The following is a 21,338-nucleotide window of genomic DNA, read 5'->3' on the forward strand; positions in this document are numbered from 1 at the left end:
CCACTGTGTTTGACAGCTATGTCATTTGCTTTCTTCTGCTATGTATAATTGCATTCATGACTTGATGTGGAGGTGCTTAACTCCTCCGAGCAGGAAGTGGTTTTACTGAACTTTCCTCTTTGCTTGCTTTCTGTTGCTTCAGGCTAACAGAGATTCAAAATCTTCAGATACACAACTCCTTGTGTTTGTCATTTTCTTTTTAAAAGTTGCAACCAAAGGTAAATTCAATGGAGAAGACAGCCATATGTGACAGACTGTAGGTAAGGAAACTGTACTGAATTGTAACATTATGTAACCTGTGGTTAAAGGTGAACATACTGCACAATGAAAAAGGGGGAGGGGGGGTTAAAGAGAGACAGACATGACACTGAAATGTTAAATGTAGTAGAGGATTGCTAAACAATCTGTCCAGAGGGCTCCTAGAAAAGGCATAAATGTATAATGAGAGGAGATGCCTCAGTATTGGCATCCGTGCATATATCTGGTGTGTAAAAGTGAGGATTTCTTTCACACAGTAACATCCCCCCCCCCACAAGACTCAGCTGATCTTGGCTATAAAACTTGAAGCAACCTCTGGCATATGCCTGCTGTAACCTTGTCGGCAAACACTTTAATAAGAGGAAGGGGATGGAGGAGAGAGGACCAGAGAAATAATTAAATAATAATAGAGGTGAGGGATGGAAAAGAAAAAGCTATTGCCCCACAACAAGCTTATATTAGCAGATTTTTGTGGGCTAGCCCGCTGCTGAAGAGCAGCAGCAACATGGATAATAAACAGTAGGACTGCTAGTAAAAGTAGTATCCTGTGGACTTGTCATTAAGGATGAGAAATGCGCCTAGCTTGCATAGTTTGTTTGCACCAGAAATCAGTCGCGGAGCCATATCAGCAGTATTAGGAGTGGATGAGATTTCCCCAGATGCTAATGCAGCAAACATCCAATAGAGGGAACATTGCTCTGAAATGCTTATGAAGAAATACAGGAGGGACTGCTCCTGCCTTTGGTATCATTAACTGGATCTGCAGAGTTGCAAGTTCTTGAGGAAAGGATAGTTGTTTTTGTCCTCCTACAATGTTTATTTCTCTGACGATTCTCCTTTCCAAATATCTTTCTTCCATACTTAGACATTCTTCACGACCTCCAACAGAGATTAAGCACCGATACCACTCTCTGATTCACCGCAACGATCTTATTGAAGGAAAATCTTACATAACCTCATTTACTCACAGGTGATCTCACAGCATCAGTAGCAGCAAGAAAGAAAATTTAGGTAGGTGTATAGTCTCTCCTATCTATTGTGTCTTTGGGCGGCTAAAGACCATTTCTTACATTACAATTGAAGGTACCAAAATATTCTGAGAAGTCATACTAGGCTGATTCCGCACACGTTGGATAAGGCACTTTAGCAATCGTTTGGAAGTGGATTTTTTGTTTCACACACGAAAAATTCAGTTCCAAATGATTTCTAAAGAGGATTGGACGTGCATTATTCAACGTGTACGGAATCAGCCCTAGTTTCACTGTAGGGCCATTTGCTTTCAGGACTGGCAATTTTTGTTACATAGTATAGCAATCTACACCATACATGGTGCATGAAACACTTGTTTGACAGAGATCTGTACCTGTTGATGACTGATTCTTTCACCCAAAAAAGAAATGGGAAAGGTTGCGTCACTGAAAATTATTCATGTTACAGAGTGGTGTAGTGGTAAGACTGTTGGACTAGGCTCAGGAAGACCTGTGTTCAAATCCCTTCTCTAAAGCTTTCTCTCATCCTAATCTAACTCACCGAGGTATTGTGGGGATAAAATTGGGTGACAAAGGAGAACTGTGCCTTGAGCCCTGTAGAGAATGAGGTGGATAAGAAATCTAAAAAATAAATATATGAGCCTCTATGTGGAGTGACCACCTCTCAATGTTACAATATATTTGTAACATGTTACAATATAAATGTTTCATTAAAACATACCATGCCTTTCCTTGTGGTTCAAGCCAGTTTACAAGCAGTAATAAAAATATTACATTTAAAGCAAATACAATTAAAAGTCCCAGATACCTCCCTCCCCCCTTAGAAGATGCTCCCTTACAAGATGACATATCCCACTTTGGTTGGTGAGCCAGTTGCCACCCTTCCTAGACAACACATATTCCTATTGACTTGCCCCAACAATAACTGGACTGCTGCATTCTGGAACAGGTGTAGTATCTGGGTTGTCTTCAAGGGCACCCCAACATTATGCACATTACAGTAATCCAAGCACGAGGTTATAGAAGCATTGATCAGCACGGCCAGATAAACTGAATCTAAGAAAAGAGAGAAGACAGAAGGCACTCCTGGGCACTGTGCCATCCTGCTTTTCAAATACCAAGTCCGGGTCCATGAGCACCCCCGAGCTCTTAACCTGCTGTGCAAAAGCCAACTCCACTCCACCCAGGACTAGTGAATCCAGCTCCTTTAGAACTTCAGCCTTTCTGACCAGCTTTACCTCTGTCTTGTCTGGACTGAGTTTCAGCTTGTTCTGCCTTAGCCACCTGACTGGCACCTGGCAAGAGGTACACCACAGATAACGTTTTAGGTTCGTTACTGGGTATAGTACACAAGTAGTACTATCATAGAAGCTCTGCTTACATTTTAAGCTTTTGTTATTACATTATTCTTAATATGCACTTAATCAATAGAAAATCATACTATCCATTATAACAACTACAAAGACCTTTAAGAAGAGCAATTACATAAGTCCAACAAAGTATCTTACCCAAAGATAAGAAGGTCACAGGCAAGTGGCAAGAAGCCCCTTCTAGGAAGAAGCTCCCTATCAATTTAGCTAGTCATATTTATAGGGTTACAAAACTTCCTCTTAACAGTAGCTATGTCTGTCTAACCTACTGTCTTATAACTTCAAACACCAGATAAGGTTATCCATATGTAAAACATCTCATTAATATATATATTCATTCTTGCTACCTCTTATCTTAACAAAGGCTATGTAATATTAGCGATTACAAATTTCTCATACATATGAATATCTTTTGGCCCTCAACTAATACATTCATCCTTGGATTTTATTTCTGATTTCTGTGAAGGTGAACATTCTTGCCATTCTCAAACACCCTCTGTACCTAGGCCTTAATACGTTGTATATATTGATATGAGTTAGATGGCTCTTCTAATCTACACATAGTCATACAACTGTGGTATTCCATTGTTTCATGCCTCTTTCCAACGTTTTTCTATTCCTTATCTCTAGACTCCCTTTGTGGCCTGTCCAGTTATGAGGCTGGGCTAGCCCTATTTTATTGTGCAAAGGCATCCTGAATGACTTTCTTGGTCATATTCAACAACTGTTCTCCTATAGTTCTTGCTATATCCATGATGATATGTGTAAGAAGGGAAGTATATCTACTTCTTAAAACCTACAGTGGGTTGTCAATGTATGAATCAGGCATCAGAATATAGATTATGAACTAGGTCTCTGAAAATTTATGCAAATAAAACTGAACCACTTGAGGACCACAATCTTGGTGTCAGTAATGGATTGGATGAAAGTGAACAATCTGAAAGTTAATCCTGACAAGACAGAGGTTCTTTAGGTTAGTAGAAAGGATGACCAGCGATCTCCTCTATCTTGGATGGGGTTACATTCCTCCTGAAAAATCAAATTTACAGCTTAAGAGGGCTGCTTGACACAGGGGTTACCTTAGAAAGGTAGGCAAGTCTCTTTAGCCCCCTTACTCTCTAGCTTCAGGAGGTAGCTAAAGATTTTTTTTTTAGGACAGCTTTTTAATGTCAACTGGATTTTAACTCCGTTTTAACTGTGTTTATAATTGTGTTTTAACTCTGTTTTTAACCTTTTTTATGTATTTATGTTTATATTTTACTTGTAAGCTGCTTTGAGTACCTTTTGAGGAAAAGCTTCTAATACATACTTTAAATAAATAAATAATAGCCAATGAGATCCCAAATCTGCTCTAATGCAATTTTTTCTTGTTTCTTCCACTTCCTCCTTCCAGACTGGAGAATGATTCTGTGGCCGGGGGCATATTTTTTAGAAAAGCTATGAATATGCCCTACAATGCTATAAATGCACCACAAAATAACGGAAAAGGAATGGAGTAGCCTGAACTATCCTTGGGTCACCTTACCTACCATAATACATATTTGTTGTTTCAGAATGGAAGAGCAAGATTCAGATCCAGTAGCATCTTGAAGATCATCTAGATGCCCTGGTCTTTAAGGTGCTACAGGACCCAAATCTCGCTCTTCTACTTCAGGCCAACATCATGGCTACCCACTCTAGACTATTTCAGGATGGAAAATACCATGTAATGTTTGGTTCCATTTTCCAAGCAAAACCCCCCCACAGAAATTGATTAAGAGAGATAGGGATGCGTAGCTTCTACAAGATGTTGCGCTATAGACTTCTCTTTATGTTCTGGTACATAATCCTAATTTAAATAGCTGGTGCATACACAACTTTATTGGTAAATATTTGTTTGCATTTCATCCAGAAGATGGCATACTTTCCATCATAGTGTCCCTACTTCCTGCAGCTCTTAGACTTTCCTTCTAGATTTCCCACCTAAGTACAAATCGAGCCTGACAACCCTATAGTTATGCGATCTGACAGATTTAATAATAGCCCAGGGTAGTAAGTAAGAAAAATAGGCCTGCAAAATAAGTAAAATGGCTGAAGCAATGAAATGTTCATGACTCTGAGACTAGATGAGTGGCTTTAGCATTTTAAAAGTACTGAACATGGACTGGGAACATGGTTTATAAAGCTGTAATATGAATACCTACCTCACTGTTGCATTCTTACCATAGAGGAAAATATGAATCAGGTTTCAGTTCTAGAGGTATGATTCATACATTTCTGAGGTATTAAAGTTCACATAGACTGTCTTTTCCGCCTCATTTTCAAGTATTTATCTGAAACGACTTCTTTATGAACATTTTCAAGCTGAATTTTTTTCTAAAAAACCTAGCATTTTCTGATGTGATAACTTTAGCCATTTTTATGTGTAAGCTGTTTCTTGCATTTCCTCATGTGAATGAAGTGCTAAAATCACTGGATACGGACTTTAGCACCACAATTGATACCTAAGTGACCCCAAGTTAGAGATAAGAAAAAAAAGTGGACAGCAGCAAGCTAGATACATAGGTTATCACCCGTAGCTCTGGGGAAGACTTCTTGAGCTTCCCTGGGAGAAGATATGCCATTGCACATGTGACTGAAAACAAGCACTTGTTAATTCATTTATTACATTTGCTATCACACTCTTTCTTTAAGGAGTTCAGAGTGGTATGAATAGCACCCCCCCCCCATGTTTCAATAGCCTTGTGATCTAAGTAAAGCTTGGAGGCAATCACTAGCCCAAGATCATCCAGGTGAACTCCATGGTTGAAGCTGACTTTCCTCAACCAAGATAAACCCTTTAAATACTGTATATATGAGTTATCATTTGCCCCCGCATTTAGAATGAAGAGACAGACACAAGGCTTGGGTATAAATCTGGGCCATTTATTGACCAACATTAAGCTTAATAACGGCAAAGGCATCACTAGTGGTACAGGTCAAGACCAAGGAATCACCCCAGACCTCCTCAACCTGTCTGGGTGAGTCATCCATTGCCTCAGGTGTGAGCCATCCATGTGGATGGCTGTAACCCAGCTGGCCAGGCAAATGGTTCCCCCCTTAAAGCTCCAAGCACCCCAAGCTTTGGAGCCTGAGGGAAAGACTTGTACAGGGGGTCCTACAGGCAGTCTGCCCTCTCAGCTGGCCGCCGTAAAGCCTGCCAGCCAATCCCTGACAGACCCCAATTCCCCACTAATGGGGAGGTGCCACTAGGTACTCACTGGCCCGCTCTGTCTATCCAAATCTAACCTGCCACAGCTAGGGCCAAGGCTCTGCTTAGGCCCTTGCACCCCACAGTTGGCCTATTGCTAACCACCACCCTTGCCATAGGCTACCACAGAATACTGTGTTGCCCTTCACCAATAGGTGAACACTGCCACCTCTGTAGAAGTCAGCAACCTTGGTCCTTATGCCAGGAAAGGGCAAATAAATTTCCCTCCTTCTCCCAAAGCCTCTTAAAGGGTTTTATTGGCCTTATGCCATGTCCTCTCATCATCTCTGTAGAGGTTGGCAAATTCAGCCACTTGCTGTGGCAAGTAGATGCTCAGCCCCTCCCCACAGCTTTCTCTAGGGCTCTGTTGACCATATGCCTAGCCCTCCCAAGGCTGTTGGCTGTATGTCTAGCTCCTCATCTAGTGGGTCTCAACCTTCCCGCCATCATGATGTGGAAGCATTGCAGACCAAGGTCATTACTACCCAGGTGAATGACCGGAACATGAAGCAGAGGACCGCACCTCCCCTTGAGCCACCAGGCTACTACTTGACTGGGTGCTGCAAGCCTGTGTGAGCCTGTAAGGAAAGGGCCATGCCCTGTGAACTAAGGTCATTACCACGCGGTGAGTGACCAGGATGTGAGTTAGAGGACTGCACCTCTCCTCAAACCATCAGGCCACTACTTGTCTGAGCACTGCATGCCTGTGTGAGCCTGTAAGGAAAGGGCCATGCTCTGTGAACCAAGGCAATTACAATGCAGTGAATGACTAGAACGTGAGGTGGAGGACAGCATCTCTCCTCAAACCATCAGGCCACTACTTGCCTGGGCACTGCAAGCCTGTGTGAGTCTTTAAGGAAAGGGCCATGCCCTGTGAGCCAAGGTCATTACCACCTAAGTGAATGACCAGGACGTGAAGCATAGGAACATACCTCCCCTTGAGCCATCAGGCCAACACTTGCCTGGGCATTGCAAGTCTGTTTGAGCCTGTAAAGAAAGGGCCATGCCATGTGAACTAAGGTCATACTACCCAGGTGAATGACCTGAACGTGAAATGGAGTTCGCTCCTCCCCTCCACCTTACCATGAGGCCACCTTACCTATGGGTGCAAGTCTGTATGAGCCTATATCAGAACAGCCATGCCCTGCAGCCATGGTCGTTACTGCCCAGGTGAATGACCAGTACGTGAAGCGGAGGACTGCTCCTCCCCTTGAGCACACTGGACCACCTTACCTATGCATACATTTCTGTGGGGCCTGTAATGGAAGGGCCATTCCCTTGGGAAGCCCAGCTCATTACCTCTAGGTGAATGACCAGGAGTGAGGTAAAGGACCCCACGTCCTATCAAACAGAAATAGCAGCTCAGCCATCACCTTCTCCGTGGCTAAGTGCAGAGTCAACTAGACCCTTCCTTAAGGGCTTGGGTCATCATTGCTCTAATGCTCAGGATTTAACTCTCATGCCAACCATTAACATTGTGTAACCCCAGAAATTGCTTGAGCTTACATCAAACTGGGAGGTTTACTGGTGAAGCTAAAGGTGCCTAAGCTGCCTGATGGCTGCCACTGGATATGAGGCAAGCCCCTTAACTTTCCACTCCCCCCTAACTGTGGGAGAGATCCACCAGCTCAGCCATAACTCCTACAGCAACCTGCATGGCAGCCTAGAGACTGCCAGGCACTTGGTAATAAGTTCATCGCATGCTGGGGGTGATGTCGCCTGGTTGCCAAGCAACCACAGCCCTCCCCGCAAACATGGCTCAGAGGGAATCCGGGGGACAAGCTGCACTGTTCCATCTGCAAGCAAGAGCAGGTGTTGCCTTGAAACATAAATGCCAGGACTAGTCTCTAGGACTCATCTCAAAATCCTATGCCACTTGGATGAAAGAGAGATAGGTATGGGCACCACTGCCTAATCTTCCACGTGAAGTGGGCTGAGGGGTTATCTAGTTCCCTCCTCCACAATCCAACTGCCATGAGGATTGGAAAATCCCAAGCGTATATGGTCTATAGTAAGACCCCCTTCTGACTGGTCAATGGGCCACTGCTCAGCCCACCAGTGCCCCTGAACTAAACCTAGAAGTCAGTGGGCCCCAAGGCAGTGGAAACTCCAAAGAAACTCCACTTCTAGGTGTCAACACCCTGGAGACAAGGCTTGGTGCCCCACCAGCTGCTGGAACTCCCATAAAGGAGGCTGGCTAGCAGCCACCTGGCCCAGGTGCGGTAAACCTTCTTAAGTCTCATTTTCTTGTCTCCCTCCTCAGGTTCACTTCATCCTTCTCCTCCACTTCCTGAAGAGGAAGGTTAACCCCCAACATGCTGCTCCCTTTATGACTGTCCCTTTAGGACTGAGTCAAGTAATAACCCAATGGCCAAACTGTGAAACTGAAAGGCAAGACCCAAGATGATACAACCCAGGAGTCTAAACATGGGAGCCTGGAGACTGTTGCCTGACCCCCAGAGCCCCTAGAGCCATGCACTAGGGAACAGTGGACTTACCTACCTTGTCAAGCAGGTCCACTGTCACCTCAACATGACCCAATTACAGTAGCCTAGGCCAGATCCGCAACCGGCTGTCAATGTGCTAATCTGGTAGAAAGATTAGATCACATCTTAGACTTCTATGCCCTGCATGACAGCTTTGCTGGTTTCAGCAGATGCAATAACACAACATGCCATTAGGTGGTGTGAGTGATGTGGCAAAACCTAAAAACAGTTCTTTAGGCCTACAAAGGCTACAAAATTGAGCAGGGAAATGGGGGTGGTTTAACCAGCCACCACCCTGGGACTGTAGATCCTTGCCAAGCCAGTAGCAATAATATGTGAAGCAATCCACCCGTCAAAGGGGTGGGGTGGGGTGGGGTGTGTGTGTGTGTGTGTGTGTGTGTGTGTGTGTGTAGGTAGACACAGATAGCCTAGTATTTCCTTCCTCCCTTAGGCCACTGCATCATCCTCAAAGGATGAATCTGCAGGTAGGGCCATTTTGCAGGAGGCTATTCACCCATAACAGGGCTTACACCATTTTTGGGTGGCATGATGGAAATGTACAGTAATGTAATGTACGCTAAAATGACTGCTTTTAGAACTGCAAAGGCAGTTCTAAAAGCAGCACCCCCAAAATGGCAGTTCAAATACTGTGTAGGCTGCAGAGGCCTCTGTAAAATGGTCACTAGTGCCAGGAACCTAAGTAGGCCACTGGGTGACACACTCAAAATGGCTGCACCCCATCACAGGATAAGCTGCAAATGTCCCACCAAGATGACTGCTACTGCCAGTAAGCAGGAGGCAAATCAGGCCAGACAAATGCCACACTCAAAATGACCACCCCTGGAGTTGAGCATATTGTAGATGCCTTAACAACATGACCACACTGCCAGGAGGCTAAGCAGGCCACTGGGTGCCACTCTCAAAATGGCTGCACCCAACTGAAAAAACTGCCAAGCCCTCCCCAAAATGGCCCCTGCTGCCGGAAGGCCTTAGACCGAGCTATTGCTGCTAGAAATACTCCCTCACCAGTAAATATAAATAGCAGGGGAGGGGAAAGCCTAGACAGAGAGGGGAGGGCCTACCAGCATCCACCCTGCTAGGCTAGTAGCAATGATATATGAATTAATCCACCCATCAGGTGGCTACAATTCACCCCTGCAGCCTACACCAAAGTCTATTGCTGCTGCTGCTGCTGGAAGTACTCTCAACAAAGTAAAAACAGTGGTGGTGGTGTGAAAGAAGTCTAGGTAGTCCAGAGGCCTGCAAGGAGTGGTTCTAATCCTGTTTTAGCCCTCCTGACTGATAAACATCAGGCCCCAAAGGTAAACAAGAAAAAAATCTCTGCCAAACCGCTGAGCCTAGCACTGGGCCCTGGCTCTCCTGGAGTTTGAAGGTAGCAAGCAGTGGAATAGCACAGCTTCTCCAAGGCAGCTACTGCCACCTGGCCCTGAGGTCCTTCAGTAAAACCAGCCTCAGAGGAGCTCGGCTGGGAGAGCTTGAGGAGTGCTCTGCTCAGACTGTTCTTTCAAAGCTGACTGAGCCCTATGGAGGTGGAGCTGCCCTTTATAGGGCCAGGCCCTGTTTCCCAAAGACCTGGATGCCTAGGAATGCAGGGCTGCCTCTCCCTCCATGCAGTGCTCAAGCATGTTTCATGTACTGCTGGGTGTGCCGTCTTGTTCATGTTCACATTATGTTTTTTGTAGATGTACATAAGATATACACAACAGTACATCTTAAGCACATAATGTGAAAAGCAGACTTGCATCTCATTTCCTCTGCTGATCTTTCTGGCACAGTCAGCTAAGGCCAAACACTTCACTTGTAGCCCATACGAAAACTTGAGATAGCTGTCTCCAGTGGGCAGACTAAAGGCAAACTGTAATGCCTGCCAGCTGGCTGTACCAGAAAGGTTACTGAAAGATTACACAACAGAAGAATGTCTTTTGAGATAAGGATAATCTTTTAGGTAAACAGCTCTCATTCAAGACAGTTTGGATGGGATAGTGAGTAATAAAATACCCTAGATATTGATTCTGATTATAGATACCCTGATATTTAAGGATATTCAGCTGGTTTATCTTGTTTTTTTCCTTATAGATTAAACTGGAATAAAGCTGGATTGATGCACAGTGTGTTTAATATCACTATTTTTTCAGATCGATATATTAATCATGCAGCAGTTAGCATCTTCAGATACCAATGCTGAAAAGCCGCATTGTTCCCGTGAAAGCACAGGCGCTGTTCAGATGAGGATCAAAAGTGCTAACAACCTCAATGACAGACACAGCCAAAGCAAATCTATGATTCTGTCTGATAATCTGAAAGTCACTGAACCTGTAAGTACTGTAAGAACTGTTCTACGACGATTGTCCCTCTCTGTGGTAATATTAGATGTAAATCTCCCCAACTGAACAAGGGCTGTACTGATGTAACCCAGTCTGGAGTAATTGCCCTAGCTTCAGACATTCAGAAATGTACATTTCCTCTGACTACAGAGATTCCAATTTTTTCAGAATTTTTAAAAAAGAGTTTATTTATAGTCCTCCTTTCTCACTGAGAGTATTGGTAGTCTTATTCTCCATAGATTTGTGTTTTTTTTATTGCCTTCTGTTCTGGCGACCACATTTTGCTAATTATTCATGCTGTGGCCTAACATACACTGAGCACCTTCTTGCTCAACTCACAATGTTAAAAAAAAAAGAATAGAATAGAATATAGTGTGTGACTCAATTTGGAAATATGCTGAAGTATTCAATGGTCTAGTTACTATGTTTCTGAAGTAAACTTGAATGGAAAGGCTGTTACTCAGTGACAGAGCATCTGCTTCACATAAAGAAGGTCCTAGTTCATCTCAGTTGAAAGAAGTAGCTATGAAAGATCTCTTCCTGGACCCTGAAGAGTTGCTGTTGGTCAGAGTAGACAGTATTGATTTTGATAGACCAATGATTTGACGCGGCATAAGGCAATTTATGTGTTTAACTTACTGTGCATCTTCCTTATGACTACATACAAATGGTAGTATGAATTAACCCTAATTTGATACACAAGTGGGTGTTTTTAGTACTTAGGAAAATATATAGACCAGAGTCCCCCAGTGTGGTGCCCATGGGCACCATAGCACCTGTCATTACTTCCCCTGGGGCCAACTGAGCTTTTCAGAAAACCATTGTAAGGCCAGGCTTGTTATTAGTTGCCCTCATTCAAAGGAAAGTTGTAGCATTCTGTTTAACCTGCCTTGGACCTTCATTACAGCCCTTCCTTATGTTACCTTAAACTTTTACTTCAGGAGGGCCCTGGTCAAAATGAACACTTCCCTTCCCCCAGCCCACAAGGCTTCAGGTGTTCTCTACTTTACATAGGCACTTCTACCTCAAGAACACTTTCCCTTTGGGGTTTGAAAGAGGCATTTTGCTTAACTAGAAGTAAAAATAATTTAAAAGTACGTATACATGATGGTTGCAGAGTATTGGTAAGTGTAAAGGTTTCAGAATAGTTTCATAAGCTTGGTGGTTTCAAAATCTTATATACTAATAGCCAAGTGGTCCTAATCTCTGGAAACTTATATCTGGAGAATGGAGCTGTGAAGGGACAATACAGATCTTTCTTCACACCTGAAAAATGTCCCAGATTTGTGGAAAAATCTAAAATCTAAGAAAAATACATTGGGGTTTTTAAAAAATCCAAAATAATAAAAAGAGCAGTTGTAGCTTTTACCAGATGCCCTCCGTGGCTATTGCTAGGAAACTATAACAGTTTAGCCAGTATTCCAGGTTTGGTGTCCATCAGGAAAAGGCAGGGGGGGCATTGTTTTGGCCCTTGAGGGATGACTTATTGGGGCCAGGCCCAGAAGTAATTGCTAAGAGACATGCATGACTTATCTATGCCTTTCTGGCTTGCTATTGTTCAACAAGAAACCCTCCTATTAGGGTTGCCAGGTGTCTGGTTTAGGGGAAATGGAATGAAAGTACTGGACATATAAAGGTCCAGTATTTTTGTGCCTAGGTTGGAAAGGCTGGCTGAGGCAAACTTGTGGCAGCTCTAGCAGGCCTTTGCTGAGAAAAGAAGGCTTTTCTGCCTCCCCCCCCCCCGCTTGTAGTACAGCCAGACAATCAGCTGGGGGATGGAAACCCAACCTGCAGGGTTTTGTGTGTATTCCAATTCAGCAAGAGCAGCACAGGCCAGCCTGCCATGTGGAGAGTGCTGCAAGGCCAGGCTGTTGCTGAGAAGGGTGAAGTCAGCCCAGGGGAGTCCTGGGAACTCCTACACTGGAGCAGGCCCACGGCATCTTCCTTGCGCTGCCACTGGAAGGTGGTGGGGTGCCCCCATCCCACCAGGCCACCTGCCCCTTCCTAGGAGAGCTGCCAGTTCTGCTGATAGCCTCCAGCACCTCCTGTTTGGTGGGGGGCACCATCGATCTCCTAGATGACTCCATTTGGCTGCTATCTATTGGCCCATGGCTGGAAAGTGGGACTCATTTGGACGCTTCATTGCATTTTCCACTTGCTGCCCCTCTTCTTCCAGGGATGGCCAAACACTCTCCAGAGAGAAAACAAGGCCGGCAGGCAGCTTTGGAGTGATGCTTATGGGGGGCTGACAAGATGCTTCATGCCAGGATTGCACATCCTGGGTGCCTTGGAGCAAAAGGGCCCTTCTAGGAGAGGCTGTGGCAGAAGGATCTCCCAGAACATCTGAGAGGCCACTCAAGGCACTGCTCTCCAGCTGCCTTCTTACTAAGGCACCCCTCTGCGCAACCAGGGTGGGTCCCATCTAGACATGGGCAAGAACAGAAAAAAACCCAGACCATGGTGTTCATTGCCATCCATGAACAACAGACATTGACGAACATGATCTGTTCACGAACATGTTCATTGTTTGTTGTTCGTGGGGGCCAGCAGGCTGTCCTCCAGCCATCAAGATCTCTACTAAACCACTCCCAGAAACCCTACCTGAGCAGGCAGCAGGAAATGTACCAATAATAAATAATAGCTTGGCCCCAGAGCCTGGCAGCAGCCCTGAAACCTGAAGGGGTAGATCCCCACCACACCACTCCCAGAAACCTTACCTGAGCAGGCAGTAGGAAAGGTACCAGTAATAAATAATAGCTTGGCCCAGAGCCTGGCAGCAGCCCTGGAATGTGAAGAGGTAAATCCCTATCCCACCACACACAAAGAAAATTCAAGCTTCAATGTACTCTCCCTGTCTCTCTCTCAAAATGCCAACAGCAACTGTCTCTCCCTCATTGTCTGCAAAACCAGAGCTAGGAGCCCCCCTCCCCCCCAGCTCTTTGCTTCCTTGTAACAAATTTGGAGCTCCACACTTGAAAGGAAGACCTGCGTATCAAGCTAAATTGGGCTTAGATTGAAGTTTCCAGGGCAACAGCAGGAGTTCAGAGTTCAGGCAGTCCCTGCCTCCGGTTGCCAAGGGAATTGATTTCAGGTGCCAGATTTGTCTGAACATCAATGAACGAGGCTTGCAACAACCATCTGTTCATTTAGAATGGGGCCTCACAAACAGCTTGTTCGCGAACAGCTGATTGGGCTGTTTGTTAGTTCGTATTGCTGTTGTGCCCATCTCTAGTTCCATCTGCCTGGGTGAGTTGGATTGTTGGGAAGTCACAGCAACTTTCCTCCAGTGAGTGAGGTGGGTGGGCTTGTATTCAGTATTTTTCTGAAACCATCTGGCAACCCTGCCTCTTAAATAGTGGTTAGAGCTTCAGAACAGGATCTGAGGGACTCAGGTTCAAATCACTACTGTAGAAGCTCTAAGATTGGACTTTGATCCAATCTCACACACTCAGCCTAATCTACCTCTCAGCTTTGTTGTGAGGATAATATGGAGGCAGGGAGAATGATGTATGCTGCTTTGGGCCCCCATTGTGGAGAAAGGCAATAAAAAAGAAGAAAAGTAATGAATATATCTGCCCCCCCATCTTTATCTATCTATCTTCATCTATTTAACCCCCCAAAGTCCTTGAAGGTTTCCCACTATGTGACATGTTCAGATAGCACCATGTGATTAAGCCATAGAGCAGAGGCTGCTGGAGGGGGAGGGGGAAAGGTGAAGACAGGGCAGACACAGGAAAGAGAGAAGGAAGCAGGAAAAGGGGAAGAGGCTATGGGGGGCCAAGGGAGGGAAAGAGGACATGGTGAGGGAGAGGGAAATCTGAGGCCCTCTGCAAGTCTGTATGAATCTCCCACTTGTAGTTATATTCTTAAAGGTGTATTCACAGATTCAGTCACAAAAAAACATTCATTCACTCATAGAGTAATTCTCCCCTCTCACCCACACAGACCCTCTCAGTCTCCCACACAGATTGCCTGACTGAAGTAGACTTTCCCTCTGTTGCCACTTAGGTTGTGTTTATTCACAAAGTAGAACACGCTCAGGTTGACTGAACTAGATGGACTACCAACCTTTCCCTCCAGATCAGACTCAAAACTACACTTCTCTCCACGCCCTAGAATACAGTTACCATCCAATCACAGCACACTTCACTCACCATCCAGCCCCCCTCTTTCTCACATCAGAGGCCTACACTTCTAACCACAGAAAACATGAATTCGAAATTCCTCATTAATATGCAGAAATAAAACACGCAGATTTATTTACATTCCAAAACATCACAAAAGGATATTCCACAGCTACAATATCAGCAGCAGCCACTGGAGGATCAGGAGGATGAGTAGGCACCTGGGCTGGTCTTAGTCAGTGTGTGGTTCTTGTCAGGGCTTGTCACTGCCACCGCTGGGCAGGGCCCCAGCTGGGCCGGCCCTGACATCAGAGGGGCACCAGGGATACTGCAGGACCCTGCTCTGTGGAAGGAGGGGCAGTATACATCACCCAGACTCCCTCTCAGTCCACTCACTGGCCTGCTCAACCTGGCCTGCTTGCCCTCTGCATCCTCCATCATCTCCTCCTCCCAGAACTCTCCTCCAAGCCTCCATGCTCGCACTGCTCGGCTCTCACTCCACACCATCACTCCTTACTCACACCCACCACCTCAGAGCTCTCCCTAGCCACCTTATATAGGGTTTCCTTTCCCCGCCCCACCCTCCTTCTAGGCTTGTTCCCTCTCCTGACTTGGCCCAGCTGTGCCTTCCCTCAGGTATTTCCCTCCTACCACTAATCCCTTCTTGGCATCCTTGCCTTGCTGGCAGGGTGGGGTTGAATGTGAGCCATCCCCAGCTGAGGTCTCCTTGGCCTCGCTCACGAGGAGCTGCCCCAGCCAGCTTCTGTGCTGCTGAGCATGCCTGGCCTTGCTCACGAGGAGCTGCCCCAGCCGGCTTCTGTGCTGCTGAGCATGCCTGGCCTTGCTTGCGAGGAGCCGCCCTGGCCAGCTTCTGGGCTGCCTGCTCATTGATGCCAGGTGGGGCTACCCATCTCCTCCCCCAGAATGCCTGTGGCAGCACCTGGAGGGGCTTGGCTCCTAGCACCTCCTGAGCCAGGCTGCTGTCCTCTAGCCAGGGTGTGGCTCTGGGCTGTAGTGGCTGCTTCTCCTCCTTGGCAGGTAAGGGCTCTGTTTGGGCTGTTGCTGGGTCCCTGTTCCCCCTGCCTCGGCCCTTTGCCTCTGTCCTGCTTAGCCCCCTCTCCTCCCCCTGGAGGGTGGGACTGGCTGGTCTCCCCCTGCTCCCCCCATCCATCTGAGGCTTGGGCCCTTCGCCTCTTCCCCCTGGAGTGGGCAGGTTCTGGACCTGGTTGCTGGCTGGGGTGGTAGGGCCACTGCCTCCCGGTTGCCTCCCACTGCTTTCTCCTGGCAAGTCTGGGGGCTGGGGCCCAGACCCCGGACAGTTCTATTCCCTGTTTAGGATTTCCTTCTTTTTAATTCCCCTTTCTCTTTCCCCCTGTCCCCTCACCACAAGGTTTTTCATGTATCTTTCTATTCAATTTTCACTTTTTCTGAAATACCTTGGGATTTTCTTCATTACTTTTTATTCCCCTTCTGCATTTTTTTTTTTGCAAAGCAAGGAGGGAGGTATTGAGTTTGGCTCTGCCTTCTGCAGCAGCCATTTGGGGTGTGGCTCCAACTCCTGTAGCAGTCATTTTGGGGTGGTGCTCTTCACCCGTTTTCAAAATTCCAAAGTTGTCCACGAGCTCAGAAAAGTTGGGAACTCCTGAGCCGTTTTCACACTACTAACCTGTTTCCGTAATGTTGTGCAACGTTGCGCAAAAAAATGCGGAAGATAGCGTCTTCTCACGAGAGTTTTGCATGACATCGCGCAAAACTCTCGCAAGAAGACGCTATCTTCCTCATTTTTTGCACAATATTGCAGAAGCAGGTTAGTAGTGTGAAAACGGCCGGTCTAGACAAAACAGATCATTTCTTTACTCCCCTGATACTTAAAATCAAAAGTGACGGCCAAGACTGCCTTCTGACAAAACATATGTATAGCAGTTGGGCTTTTCTTGCTGAAATGTTATCTTCTACAGTACAGCTTCACACGTCTGTCCAACATTTTCCGTTATCCGCTGTATCTTGGAAGGGTCCTGCAGATATAAACCATCCATTTACTGGGACCTTCTCCATTTTCAGCTATGGTCCACTTATGAATCTCTCTGTCGGAGGAGAACCCTGAACAATACAAGCTTATTGATTGTAACCAGTACAGGTATTAAGTTCTTATTAAACAACTGACCACTCCATTCGAAGCCCCAGATAGAAAGGGCTTAAGATGTTAAATAGCAGTGTCAGTGCCACATTGGCTCCACACTATCGCCACTGTTTCTTTGGCATCAGGATCTTAGGATGGAGCTGCCCAACATCCTATGCATTCTGAAAGAGACAGCCTTTGTACAAACAGGGGCAAAAGAGAAATAAAACCTTTTCCTAGTAGGTAATGCTTATCAATGAACTCTATTTTTTATTTTAAAAATTAGCAATAATTAAAAATAGGAGTCAGAAATGACCAGAATATTTAAACAGCAGGGTGAGGTAAGTGATGGACAATTTTATTTTGGAAAGATTTAAACACTAATACTTTAGAGGTGAACTCTGTTGCCAGTCATATCCCTTCCCCTGTACTCATCCTGTGCTACTAAACAAACTGATTGGTATGAGCCTCCCTTGGTTAATTTCCCTCCATAATGGCTACAACTTGCAGCTGAGGCCATATGATGTTGCAAAATTATTTATGCAATGCTAGGCGCTCGTTTTGGACTCCTGCTCAGTTTTGCGACTCACAGCAAACAAGTGAAAAACTAAAGACTCTTCCCTCATACCCTCTTCAAAGCCATGAGATCTATTAATTGGCTCTGCTGCCAATACGATGAAACCATATGAAATATTCAGTTCCTTAACTGAGATTGTAAATGGAATGAGCTTGCTGTAGTTGTGTTCTTTTCCACTGCTATTTTTACCCTGTGCACAAATGCAAAATTAACCACAGCCATTTCATCAGTGTAGTTCTGCAAATACATGCTTTTAATTATTCTCCTCTCAGTTGGCTGAAGTGAATGTTTTAAGTTCAGAGAGACTGGCATTACTGGGGGGAGGGGGGGACCCTCTCCTTAGATACCATCCCGGTAACTGATGAAACATTCATTTCCTTATGTTTACTTTCCAATTTAAAACTACCACTTCCCTCTGACACATTTGCACATAGTGCTTTTTTTAAAAAAATACACACAAGTGAGAGGTGCTTCAGTTAGGAAGTTAAAACAGTGTTTACAGTAATTTATTTCAAAATAGTATAATGTATGATCAGTAAGAACTGTACCTTTGAAAAAGTTTAAAAGTTAAGTATATTTAATGATGCCTAACATATTTTATTGGCCGTGTTTAACAAAAGGCACTAGGCTGCAGTTGTTTTTGACAAGCATGAAAACATCACAGCATGAGACTGCAAAAGGAATTATGTAGAGAAATTACAAGTGATCCATCTCTCAATGAATTATCCACCTCAATAGCCTGCAGAACTCAGCTACCAATTAACACCTACTTTATTACATGTTGGGATGTACTTAATAACTTTCATGTGTTTATGCACTATTACCTTGACTGATGCCTCTTGTACAATTAGGCATAATTGGCATATCAATATGCAAAAGTTAAAAGGATTAACCCTCTTAAAACTAATGAGCATTTCTGTATCCAGCTGCTAAATGAGACAAAATTAGCATTTTTCACTTTTGGGCAGGATTTTATCATGCAGTTTCTCATTGTTGGTATTACCTTGTTACATAACTTTCATGGGGGGAGGGGATGAGGGGAAAAGAGAGTATGAGGGGATGATAGACCAAAAAAGGGTTTTTTTAAAAAAAAAAGTTGCTTGCGATATAAATATTTGCTGCTTGCTTTCCATAAATGTAGCAGTTGCAATTCATGTTCTTTTGTAGGGAGCTGAAAAGTTGTGTTTTCTTAGCAGCTAATTATAGAGACGCAGGGTATGTCATTTCACCATGTAAACTTGGCTCTGATAGAATAGATTGAAAGCTTGCCATGCTCCTAATTTCCTCGCTCGTTCTAGTATTTTCATCTCTCCCCCCCCTCTTTCTCTCTTTGCCATGCAGAGTTTTTTGACTAGATTTTGACAGAATGAAAAGTATGTTGGCATATTTGCTTGAGCACGCCTCCTAAGTGGCTGGCGAAAGGCAAACAGGAAAGGCCAGCATCTAAGGAAAAAAATACAAACATTTCAAAATACACACTGAACAAACGGAAATCCAAATGTGAAAGATTTACATATTTCTTGAATGTCGACATATTGGAGTAGAGAAGTAGGATTTGTAATGGATCTTTTTGAAAGGCCTTTCCTTACACTATGGTTTTAGATATTGATCACATTTCCAACTAAGCAACACAATTTGTAATGTAATTTATGAGATTTGATGAGTACAAATGCAAAAAATGTACATTAATATGCAGGGTGAATCAAAGTTCAACAAAGCAGGAAATGAGGCAGACACTGGCATTTGTAAATCCAACTTTACGGTAAAGTACCTGGATTTTTCTTAACTGGTTTCAGCAGAACTTGCTTATCAGTATTCTAAAGTACAGATTCTACATGTAAAAAAAATGATAAATATTGTCAATTGCACATATTTAACAAATATTCTCTCATTCAGTAAAGAGATTTTAATACTATTAATCATTTATAGGTAAAATGTTCAAGACTTTATTACATAATGACCAGAATATTAATATAACACTGCTAGGAATTAGTAGATCTTCCCTGTTTTGCTCCTTTATAGTTGCAGATTTTACTTTGTTCTGCATTCCATTCCAACTGATTCTATGTCAGCTAGCGAAAGTTTAAAAATTTATTCTGGAATTAGAACATGTTCAGTGTGCCACAGCTTTCACTTCATTCTACTTTTTTGCAATTTTCTCTTCCTCTATGTTACTGATATGCAAAGTGCACACTGATAAAACACTGTAGAAAAGCAATCTTGATGTGATCATACATTTTGTTGCATCTGGAGTTGTTTTGTGAGATGATTTCTTGATGTGTACATGCACTTATGTACATTGATAAAAGACAAAAAGAACCTTGATATAACTATATGTGCAAGCATCAATTGCCTTTTTAATGTGCATGTGAAGATCACTATTGCAGATGGTGAAAAGATACAAATGGCGTAACGGGACTGGACACTGCAGGAAACGATGCGTTCATAAAACTTTTTATAAAGTTTTAAAATCAAAAGTGGGGCAATGAAGAATTCTCTATGAATTGGTTTCACTTTGCAAAAATGACCAAGTCATTTGGAATACCGAACAGATGAGAAGCATTTTGGAAGAATCCCTAAACTCATCACATGGCAAATAGGAAAACAAACTTGCTAAAGATCACTAATATGGTTATAGCTCATAGCCAAGCTACAAGTGACATCTGACACTTGTTGGTTGGACACTTATCAACTTCCCTCAAGTTTTGATGGGAAATGTAGGCATCCTGGTCTTGCAGCTGTAATGGAGAGCCAAGCTGTAAAACCAGGATGCCTACATTTCCCATCAAAACTTGAGGGAAGCTGACAAGTGTCCAACCTGTGTAAGGCGTCACTTGTAGCTTGGCTCTGAGGTGGGATTTAAACTTAGCACTGTTTTCAACAAAGCCCTCTGGTTCATGCACAGTTCTAAATGCTTTTTAGGGTTGCAAATGTAATCCTTTGCTGATTGATCAATTATACTAATAGATCAAAAATATTTTGATTGATTAAGAGGTTGCCCCTTATTAATTAAAGATAACAATTTTTAAATTTTAATACAGATACTTACAGAAACTGTGTGGCAGATGCCATCTTAGAAGAGGCTTCCCTGCTTCTGTTTCTCTGATAGCACAGGGTGTGCCACAATCTAAAGTTTAGAAATAGTGCTTTCTTCTTCAGAATGATTGTTTTATTCCTATGGAGATTTATGCTGACTTAATTGAAATGGCAGATTAATTAATCAAAGTCAAGAGATTAATCAACTACTATTTCTTTAATACTGCCCCCCTTCTCTTTAGGAATTGTCTGCATTGTACTAAGCCTACTGTATTGGAATTCTTGACTGTGGGCCAGATCTCCTCTGCCAACTCATTGACTTTGTCTAACCTTTGAAAAGCTGCTGCCAATCATATTTTTGGGTTGTTTTTTTTAAAAATCTGTTGGAACAAGTAAAATGTACATACAAGGCCTTTCCAAGCAAACATGAATTATCAAGGGTCACTTAATACAGCAAAACATACTCTTCCATTGTTTTATGGTTATCAACTACAGCATTTTTAAATGGTGTGGTGCTCAAGTGCATACCTAGGGCAATCATTCTAACCAAGGTCAGCTTCTTTTCTACATTAAATGGTAAAAATGCCGTGAGACACGAGGTTAGTTTTGTATAAGTCTGGTGATAAGAAGCCAGCAACTTAGACGGAGAGGAGACATAGGCCTGCCGTATCTCCCCTGTGTTTGCAGCGGGAATGCCCCACTATGTTGTAATATAAGATAAGATATTCATACCTCTTAACAGCACAAATCTTACCATAGGACCTTGATTCTATAAAAGTAGCACTCTTCTAGTCTTAATATGCAA

The 21,338-nt window shown here is 43.9% G+C and overlaps 1 protein-coding gene across 2 annotated transcripts in view; it reads left to right on the plus strand.

The window, feature by feature from the left end:
• The first annotated feature begins 211 nt into the window (after window positions 1-211).
• Window positions 212-21,338, plus strand: part of ARHGAP15 (Rho GTPase activating protein 15) — a 634,574-nt gene continuing 613,447 nt past the window's right edge. For both annotated transcript variants that reach the window (XM_054972327.1, XM_054972328.1), the window contains exons 1-3: window positions 212-260; window positions 1,124-1,269; window positions 10,489-10,668. In XM_054972327.1, the coding sequence (XP_054828302.1) occupies window positions 10,504-10,668 (165 nt within the window). In that variant the 5' untranslated portion in view covers window positions 212-260; window positions 1,124-1,269; window positions 10,489-10,503. The remainder of the gene's footprint in view (window positions 261-1,123; window positions 1,270-10,488; window positions 10,669-21,338) is intronic.

This window comes from Eublepharis macularius, chromosome 2 (genome assembly GCF_028583425.1).
Source record: "Eublepharis macularius isolate TG4126 chromosome 2, MPM_Emac_v1.0, whole genome shotgun sequence".
Taxonomy (NCBI): Eukaryota; Metazoa; Chordata; class Lepidosauria; order Squamata; family Eublepharidae; genus Eublepharis; species Eublepharis macularius.